This window comes from Sinocyclocheilus anshuiensis, unplaced genomic scaffold, assembly GCF_001515605.1.
Source record: "Sinocyclocheilus anshuiensis isolate Anshui unplaced genomic scaffold, SAMN03320099.WGS_v1.1 scaffold732, whole genome shotgun sequence".
NCBI classification, from domain to species: Eukaryota; Metazoa; Chordata; class Actinopteri; order Cypriniformes; family Cyprinidae; genus Sinocyclocheilus; species Sinocyclocheilus anshuiensis.
Window position 1 is genome coordinate 329,535 of NW_015554133.1, and position 9,715 is coordinate 339,249.

The following is a 9,715-nucleotide window of genomic DNA, read 5'->3' on the forward strand; positions in this document are numbered from 1 at the left end:
GTTTTGTTGTTTGATTAACATTAGTGACATATTCAGCAGCATGTATTTATAGGCCGCCGTCCCTTTAAATCTGACTGCACGGATCCAGTATAATGATACACATCCGATTTCTTTCTCAGCTGTTTACATTCATTTAAAACATAACCGACTGCGTTTACGAGAATGATCGTCGAGACGGGTACTATTGACATAATTCTGTGTGTATGTGTCTGCTCAAACATGAGGAGGAGAAGCGAAAGACGAATCAATTCGGTGTTCACGTGCCGTCTGAAACGCGTCTCTGTGTGCGTGCGCTTTGCACGTGTGCGGCAGAACTGAAGAGACGCTGTGCGAGATGCGGCTTTTGCGCGCGCTTCAGGTGTGAGTCAGACAGCAAGACGAGACGGCAAAGAGTTGTTTTTCTTTGCACGTGTGCGGCAGAACTGAAGAGACGCTGTGCGAGATGCGGCTTGTGCGCGCGCTTCAGGTGTGAGCCAAGACAGCAAGACGAGACCGCAAAGAGTTGTTTTCTGCAACTTATCGCACTTAACTCTTTAACGTCAAGCAATTCTCTGCTATATGCGTCGAACTAAAACTTTGACCTTTTGCAACGTTTTGATTTAAGTAGCCTATTATTAAAATGATTCAGATATCGCACGCCCTTGCGATATGCATATTGCGATATGCACATTTGCGATATTTCGATAATTTTGATATATCGTGCAGCCCTAATGTGAGGTGCAAACTGGTCATACGTTTCCTTCAAAAGTTTGGGGTCACTACATTTTTCTTTCCCTGTCAAGGGAATTCATCCTTTTAAGAAAGGACAAATTAAATTCATCAAATGTGACCATAAAGAACAATTTAAGTATAATTTTTCAAATAATCAATGCTTTTATGAAATTTCTATTCAAAGAATCCTGAAGAAAACATACCCCAAAAATATTAAGTTGCACAACTGTTTAATAAGTTTGAGCATTAAATCAGAATATTAGAATGATTTCTGAAGGATCATGTGACACTGAAGCCTGAAGTAATGATGCTGAAAATTCAGCTTTGGTTTTTAATATATATTCAAATAGACAAGTTGTTTAAAATTGTAATAATTTCTCAAAATTGTTCCGTTTTTGACTATTTTTGATCAAATAAGCACAGCCTTGATGAGCATAAGAGACTTTTCTGAATCTAATCAACCCCAAACTTTTGAACGGTAGTGCAAATATTTGTTAAAATCCTGCCATTAAAAACAGAGATCTATAATTAAGATCTATAATTTGTCAAATGTTTAAGTTTGAAATTCTAGGATGTCTGTTCAACACCTTACACAATCTACACTGTTTACAACTGCCAGTGTTATTTTAGTATTATATATGCTATTAGTTTTTTAATATTTTAAATTAATTAATTTAAAATCCATTTTAAGTTGAGATAGTCAGTTATTGTCTGTTTATTATTCACTTTAAATATTACTTTTTAAATGTAGTTCATTTTATTTTAATGCTTCAACTTAAATTAGAAATGTTGCCTACCAGAAATAAGTTCAAGCTTCATCTAATATTTATATTTTATTTCAATTAACACAAATGTTTTAGTTTGTGTTTAAGATAGTAACCCTGCTTGTGACATGACACCTTTGTAGATTGTAGCTTGCTGTAACCAAAGTAACCAAATGTAGAGTGTTTGATTTGATCCACAAATGCCATGTGGACAGATTCAAACAATCCATTAAAAAGACACAGCTATTCTTCTCACCTCTTCCGTCCTGTCATCTTCTGAATGATGTTTGCGACCAACTTTTCTGACGAGCTCCTCCTCACTATCCGAGTCACACAACATGCTGCCCGAGCTCTCTGGCTTTTGAGAACCTTTCCTGTAAACCATCAATTTAAAACACATTAGTATGAATCAAGACTAAATACTCTCAGCATGCACATCAGGGGGCTGCTCTCACCGTAGTGTTGAAGAGTTGACCGACTGTGACATCTTCAGCGTCCTGGAGCTGAAATGAAATCAGCCATTAGTGAGTGAGTATGAAGGGTGCTACACTAAATGACAGCAAGTGCAAGAGTGAGTCTTACACGGCAGTCTGTGCGCTCCAGCTGAGGCTGAGAGGGGGGCGTGTGGCGTCTGTGCAGTGTGAGAGCAGCGTGAGATATTTGGGGATCAGGACTTGTTGGCCCAGCTTGCTGTTTAAAGACAGCTGACTGTTATAGCTGTAGCGTTTAAGGTGTAGAATCAGCACTCTGCAGAGAAAGAGTCATTTAAAAGTTTTGAATTGACCACAAATGAATCTACACAACAACCTAATGTGTGTCTGTTCATCCCAACCTGGGAAGCCTGCTAAATTTGTGAGAGACGGTTGCTGCTTTTCCACTGCATTTTTCACAGGAATACTCAATCTCCTCCATCTACAAACACAAAGCCAACAGGTAATGAAAAGTGAAGTACCATATTGTAAAATAGTTTCATTTGGGTAATAAGTATTGTCACTGATTGAAAGTCACAAGAATCATTTGCACAGTTTTATTCAGCCAGGCAAGATTTTAGCAACTCAATCGTGACAAAAAAGGGTTGGTCACAAATGTTCAGCACAAAAATCTGATTTGGTTTTTGCACAGGGTTTGTCTGTTCAGATCAATGTGTAAAAAATATTTGCATATTTGAAATATTTGAATATATGCCATACAGGTTGAAATGAGAAAGAGAAAGAGAAAAAAAAAAAGAAAAAAAAAACACATCACTCTTTGACAGTAGAGTGCTTCACTAATTTTTCCTCATGACAAAAACAAGTCAACCAGTATCTTTATGTTTTCAAACAGCCATTCAGATTTTTGTATTTGTTATTGACTACATGCAAATATTCGTGTTGATCTGAAACAAACGCATTAACAGCCATTTATCAAATTAAAATGTTTATCACTGAACATTTATTTTGGTGTGAACAGGACTTTGTTTTCGATCATTCACATTTTACAGCTGGTATGATGTAGTGTCGTACCCTGAAAAAGAGATCTAGAGAGTCCTGTATGGATCTCAGAGAGAGTGTTTTTTTCCTGCGTGGCAGGTCGATGGACAGGTCATTGAACTGCTCGCGCTTCGTCACCACCTCTCCACAGCTGTTCACCAGAGCAAGAGAGGACTGGGTCAGTATGTCAGGCAGCATGTGTTGTCTCGTGACTTTTAATAATATGTCCTGTAATAACTACATGGCCTCTTTTATTCACCTTTTACATGTTATGGTGTGCTGCACTTCAAACTCCATGTTGACTGTAACCGGGCAGGTGTAAATGCGTGAGGTGTCCACCTCCTCTGCTAACCGAGCGCTCTGTGGCTCCTCCCAGGCCGGGGGCTCGTTCTTCCAGCTTTTGTTGATCTTCTCCACATCCTCCTTCAGCTGGTCCAGACACTGGCTCAGGAACTCATGGGCATCCTGGGCACAAACAGCTGATTGGCACTTGCATCATGTGAACAATGTGTCAAGAAGGCTTATTCACACCAAGAACAACAACTGTAAAGATAATTATAACTATATTAGCATCCATACCAATGGACAATAAAATTGTTTACTATGCAGTTCTGTCATCTGTCAATTTAAATCCTCAAGCTCTTTGAAGTCAGATTCTTATTGGCTGTGTTTTTGTCGCTCAGCAGCTGAAATAAAGTGCTCTGAATGTGATTATTAAAATAATTAGAGTTATTATTATTCAAATGTTAAGAGTTATCATTGGTGTGAACGGGCTTCAAGTCCGATGCATCTGCATTAGCAATAAAGATATCACGTCTTACATTCTGCATGTAACCAGAGAAGCGCTCAGCTGTTGAGGAAATAGCGTTCTTCACTCGCCGCAAAAGATCTTTCTTCACTTCTGGAGGGGAAATGTCTTTCTTAGCCAGCAGATGAGCAAAGCGCCTTCATATGGAAACAAAAACAAAACATCAACAGGCTTGTGACTGGATAATCATTACATTTCGAATTTCTAACAAATGTTTAGAATAGTCCAAAAAGTACATAATTTCGAGGGAAAAAACAACAGCATGACCATACCTCAGAAGGGCATTGACGGGGACCCTCTTCCATGGTATGCCCTGCTTTAACAGGTCATTCGAAAAGGAGGGCAGGCTGAAAAGTGACTGGAGTATGGCGTTCATGTAACAGGTGTTCCCAAGATTGGAGAATCTATTGGACAATCAAGTAAGAGGCATGCAGTAAGCTAAAGACAAAAAATAATGTCATTCAATATGGCAAAATAATAGCAATAATACTGACTGTACAATACAATGTATTATTTAAACTAATATATATGCATTTTAAATGTATAGTAGAATGTATCTCTCAGCAATAATACAGTAAAACACTAATAAAGTTGCAAAAATTTTCATTTTCATTTGATGCATTGTAAAAGAAATGAAACAGCTAGGTTTTATGCATTCATTTGATTACCACCATTTTAAATTGGTATCATATAAAAACAGAATAAAAAAAATACAAAAACTAAAATTAAACAGAATTTGGGGGAAGAAATAAAACATTTCCTAGAACCCTATATTAGCGAGCTTTCAACACTCACCCTTGTAGTGGAGGCTGCGGCTGAGCCAGCGCGGATGGTCTTGGTTTGTTCCAGCCACCGTAGTCCAAAGTTGGGCGCACCTTTTTAAAGGGAGTTGAGTGATTGGGTAACATTAGGCTTCTTTTAGCAGAGGGACACTGGCCTGTACTGCTGGGCCTGTAAAGGAAAAAATATCAAAACAGACGTGGTTTAGTAACCGCTAAATCTGATACCGATAATAAAACCGATAATACTTGCTTGTGATATTCAGTAAAATAACTGGCTCATAAAAAGTAATTTGTTTGTGAACTGGACTACACTAGTCACACTGTATGTCTGAAGACAATGCACTTGTTGTGCCAACATTATTTACCATTACGGAGTAATTTTATCACATTCAGATTACATTATTGCTGTGGCGTTGTAAATTCAGCAGCGCCATCACAGAACTTTGCAGGAAACACCGGTTTAGAAAGCACAGCCTATTGACAATGAGTAACAACACTGAGTCAGAGGCTCTTTACCTGTCCAAAACTGAATGAGTCTGTGAGTAATCTTTAGTTCCCGTTCTGCTTCCATAAAAGGATGTTGGCTGGAGAGGGGCAGGCGTGTGTGGAGCTGAGGAAATAAAGTAATAAGCATATGTCATAAAGCAGAGAGGGAAGCCACTACAGAAGATAAAATGTGAATAGACACCAACCAGTTGCCCTGTTCTCCTCTGACTGCTTGAGTTTCTCTTTGCAGCTGAGCAGAAACTTTCTGGATGAGTCTGTGATGGCCTTATTGTTGCTAAAAACAGGCAATATTAGAGAAAGTTTCTTTGCATTTAAGAGCACTCAATTCAAAACTTTTGAGTTTTTTTTTTTAATGTTTGCTAAGGCTGCAAAGCTGCATCAAATATTTTGCTTAATATTTTTGTGAAAATATTTAAATGTTTTTAAGAGACTTTTATAAATACAGCATTTATTAAAACATTTTTTGTAACGATGTATTTACTGATTAATTTAATGCATCCTTTCTAAACGGGACTTAATTTCTTTCAGAATGGGGGGAGGGATCCTACTGACCCCGAACTTTTGAACATTAGCATATCAAAATGAATCTGCGCTAAGATGAAGTCTCGTTTACCTAGAAGAGTCATTCTCTTTGGGGTAGTCCTCTGTCATATCACCATCAGAGTTCATCAGCCTCTTCCTCTTCTCACTCCTACAGGACAAAAACTTTAGTTGTGGTCAGGACAATCTTTATTAAATTGACAGTCATTAAATTACTGAAACCTAAGATAACATGCAAGCAAACAACATAACTGAGCAAAAAGTGCACACGCTTTCTAGAGACACTGTACCCAAATCTAAATTTGCACACCTGTTCTCAGAGAGCCCATTGCGGCCAGGTGTGGAAGTTACCCGGCTGGGACTCCCGAGAGGCTTTCTCGGTGTGCTGTCCTCTCTGCTGTCCAGACTTGGACGTCTTGGAGTGCTCTGAAAGAAACAGCAGGTCAATCATATAATATTTAGAAAAGAATCCATAAGCATTTCAGTGCTTGTGATGCTACGCTACCTGTTTTTCTGATGGAGAAAGGCCAGAGTCATTCTGTGCTGCGCGATTCCCAAGAACTAAGCCAAAACTAGCACTCCCCTGGTTTGTCTTTAAAACTAAAGAAAGATCAAAAATGACAAAAACAAAACTTATCATGACTTGAAAACGAATGGACAGTGAGGTGAAAACTACAAACACAAGTCAAAAGAAACATACCTGCTGGTTTTCCAAGCCTCACCATTTCAAGGTATTCCTTCATTTTTTTAGCAACCAACAAGGACAGTTTGTCCATCATGACAACGCTTGAGTCTTTCAGAGTCAAAGTCACACGGTTTGGGCCATGCGTTTGATACCATGAGACCTGCTTAACGTTGTGATTCAGCTGCAACAAAATAAACAAGTCTAAATAGCATTCAACAAAATGCATTTGATGCCCATGTCTTAAAATGACGCTCTGTGTCTCGAAGGAGAACCTTGCAGATGTTTCTTAACCCTATAAACATCCTTCATCGTATTTCATACACATTTCTAAGGATTTAATTATCAACATTATCAAAAAATTGATGCACACAATCTACTACATGCCTTCAGTCATCTGATTAATAGGTTATACTTTTCAACAAATAAAAAGCCTTTTAGTATAATTGTGAAAATGTCCACCTGCAGGTCTTTTTGCTGTTCAATCTTTACTTATGAAGATAAAATGTGTTTTATACTGTTAGTAATATTTCAAGATGAACATTTACTCGAACTCAAAATTAGATTTACCTGATTATCCATGCTTTTTTTTTATAGAAAAATTGTTAAAATGTGAGTACCAAATATGAGCCATCAGGCTTTTGAGGAATGTTTACTTGTTCATCTCTCAAACAGAGTTTTAATCATAAACTAAGCATTTAAAAATCATCTTAGAGACATTAATATGAGATACAGACTGACAAGTGATATTTATAAGCATTTAATGCAAGTAATCTGCAATACTGTTAACCTAACCATCAGAATTTCATTGTTTGGCCATATAAATATCAGCAACTGCACCAAATTGCATTTTTTTTTCCTTTTCAAGCTTCATATCCTCACTATATCATACTTTATGAAACAGAAAAGTCTGCATGCAGTGTTGGGGAAAGTTACTTTTAAAAGTAATGCATTACACTATTGCGTTACTCCCACTGTCTGCATGTATGAAATATGATACTCAAACAGCATCATTTGTAATGACAATTATCATATGGCAGGCTTTCGGCTGCGAATGCAAAGACAGATCTGTACCTGAAACATCTTCGGAGTACCGCCACTGTTGAACTTGACTAGCAGGTTTATTTTGTTGTCTCTCTCGTGGATTTCAAAGACCCCCTCTTTCCATTTGGCGGTCCCCAGCTCCCCACATCTGATGCGGATGCGGACAGCGCCACCGCTGGTCAGCTTGGGCACTGCGACAGCCATGAGGCGCTCAAAACTCCGGCTCTGGACACAATCGAGGGCGAAGAGATGCGGCCAGAGATCTACAACAAAAGACGAGAGACAATGTCCAACATGAAACAGCTTGAGACGCAGAAACGTAAATATCACACCGGTACGATCGCAAACATTAGCGAAGACGGGTTTACAACGGCTTTAGCAGAAAGCACACAACCCGCGTGTCGGAAATGAATGGGACTCACAAATAATAAACAACAGCGACTCAAAGTCACGCGTGAATGTCATTTAACAATATCTCTATAATAATGACCCGGTCGTTTAAAACTATCAACGACAACTAACGGAACACAAAAAGCGCCAGTGTAAAATCTACATTAGACAGACAGTTATCACTTCTCGATTCAAATCTTCGCAAACGCTCCACTTAATATAAAACTAAATCATTAAGTCAAATCACAAAAGTGTTGCTTTAAAAGCCTTGAGCTTAAGTATGACAAACTTCTGACATCTTAAAGTGAACTTACTGACCAAGTCATGCGTGAAAACGATGCCCGAAGCTCTCCTTTATAAGGTCTTATCACAAAGAGCCCCGAGTTCCGCATGTTTCGAGGACTTCCAGCGAGTGAAGGTGAAAGTAAACAAACACATCAGGTTTGTTCACAACAAACATTACGCGCGCTTTAAATGAACCAACTTGACTAGCTTCCCAAGGGACCGCACACACACTTCAAGCGTTCGCGTTCCCGCCTTAAAACAAACTAACTCTCGTCTAATTCGCAGAAACGCGTCTTTGTTTTGCAGTATCCTCACACTCCGCTGTAAAACAACTAATGACACACGCAGCATCCACACGCAGCTAATTAACTAGCATTAGCAGCCCAGGCCGTGCGACAGGCTTGGCTCCGCTAACTGACCGTTCTGATAAAAACGCGGGCAAATTCTGCTCACAAACCGCATCTCGTTTACCTGCGGGAGGGAAATTCCTTGAAGAAGGCGCTGGAGAATGAAGGTATCCGCTCAATGTGGCTCGCTGTCAGTGTGTGAGTTTTGCCGGCTACGATGTTATCTGCGCTCGCGTCCCACGAGCAGCCGATGATGGCGGGAACGTGAAAATTTAGAGCGGAAATGGGAGGCGAGAAGAGGCGCGTAAACTCGCGCGAGATTTCAGAGGTCGGCGTCGACGGCGCTCCCTCTTCATGGGTTTCTTCTGTGAACACTGACAGTGTGTTCACTTGTATTAGAAACATTGAATCAAATGTATGTTTGAATAACAACATAAACTTAATCGGAATGATCCAAAACATTACGAGGCATCGCAAAACCTCTTCTTTATTACGCCAGCAGCGGCCTCTCTGATTGGCTGCTGAGGCAGCCGCGCTATCATCAGTGGGAGTAACTTACAGCATTATCCACGCTAAAAGGTCTTCTTCCTTCGCTTAGGACTTTAACATCTCAGTTCAGAGCAAGAGACACGCTTATTTAAACCGGCGACGGTGAGTAATTTGTGTAATTTTAGTAGACATCTATTACAGTGAACTTAAGTTAGGATAAGTTCAGATATTTTGCCCTCTCTGGGTCACAAACTGCGAGTAGAGCTGTAATATGAGGTTTTGGAGAATTCCTCAGCTTTAACATGCAACACTTATACTCTGTCCTTTATTATTGAATCGTAGTCGTTATTGGAGCAAACTGTTTTGAGAGAGTGTTTACATTGTAAACGAGGTGAGTGCTGGAAGGCCTCCTGCTGATGTGGCCTTTGATCAGTCTGCTTGACCAGCTAGAGATATGCAACTAGTTTGGTTTGAGTCCTGCCAAGTGACCAGCAGTAACTCATCACGAGGTTTTTATGCTGTGTCTAGTAAGTGTTTGTGTGTCAGATGTTTTAGCAAAAAGTTGATTAACAGTACTCGAATTATAGATGATATAAAACTCGTGTTATAATTGAGGGTACAGTTTATATAAACAAAAACAAAGGGCTTTCTCAGTCAAATTACTATTGGTTTCAGTTTATATATTTCATCAGTGTAACATATGTGACCCTGAACCACAAAACAAAACAAAAAAAGGGTCAGATTTTTTTTTTTAAATTGAGGTTTGTGTGTAATCTGAAAGCTGAATAAATAGCTTTCCATTGATGTATGGTTTGTTAGAATATAACAATATTTGGCCGAGATACAACTATTTGAAAATCTGGAACTGAGGGTGCAAAAAAAAAAAAAAAATGCCTT

The 9,715-nt window shown here is 39.1% G+C and overlaps 2 protein-coding genes across 5 annotated transcripts in view; one reads left to right on the top strand and one right to left on the bottom strand.

The window, feature by feature from the left end:
* The window catches only part of LOC107670323 (ubiquitin carboxyl-terminal hydrolase 37-like), an 11,975-nt gene extending 3,335 nt beyond the window's left edge, over positions 1-8,640 (bottom strand). The window contains exons 1-17 of one of the 2 annotated variants that reach the window (XM_016462892.1): positions 8,454-8,640; positions 7,338-7,532; positions 6,282-6,447; positions 6,087-6,181; positions 5,892-6,007; positions 5,655-5,732; positions 5,227-5,315; positions 5,051-5,144; positions 4,548-4,703; positions 4,025-4,156; positions 3,766-3,889; positions 3,204-3,409; positions 2,978-3,095; positions 2,308-2,387; positions 2,058-2,222; positions 1,931-1,978; positions 1,732-1,849 (exon numbers count right to left, since the gene is read on the bottom strand). In XM_016462892.1, the coding sequence (XP_016318378.1) occupies positions 1,732-1,849; positions 1,931-1,978; positions 2,058-2,222; positions 2,308-2,387; positions 2,978-3,095; positions 3,204-3,409; positions 3,766-3,889; positions 4,025-4,156; positions 4,548-4,703; positions 5,051-5,144; positions 5,227-5,315; positions 5,655-5,732; positions 5,892-6,007; positions 6,087-6,181; positions 6,282-6,447; positions 7,338-7,511 (1,959 nt within the window). In that variant the 5' untranslated portion in view covers positions 7,512-7,532; positions 8,454-8,640. Of the gene's footprint in view, positions 1-1,731; positions 1,850-1,930; positions 1,979-2,057; positions 2,223-2,307; positions 2,388-2,977; positions 3,096-3,203; positions 3,410-3,765; positions 3,890-4,024; positions 4,157-4,547; positions 4,704-5,050; positions 5,145-5,226; positions 5,316-5,654; positions 5,733-5,891; positions 6,008-6,086; positions 6,182-6,281; positions 6,448-7,337; positions 7,571-8,453 lie in introns of both variants that reach the window. The other variant, XM_016462891.1, reaches the window with a different exon arrangement.
* Positions 8,641-8,648: 8 nt separating this feature from the next.
* LOC107670326 (insulin-induced gene 2 protein-like) overlaps positions 8,649-9,715 on the top strand; it is an 8,299-nt gene continuing 7,232 nt past the window's right edge. Inside the window, exon 1 of one of the 3 annotated variants that reach the window (XM_016462895.1) lies at positions 8,649-8,980. The gene's annotated coding sequence lies outside the window, so the exon portion shown is untranslated. Of the gene's footprint in view, positions 8,981-9,290; positions 9,346-9,715 lie in introns of those variants that run through there. The other 2 variants (XM_016462896.1, XM_016462897.1) reach the window with 2 other exon arrangements.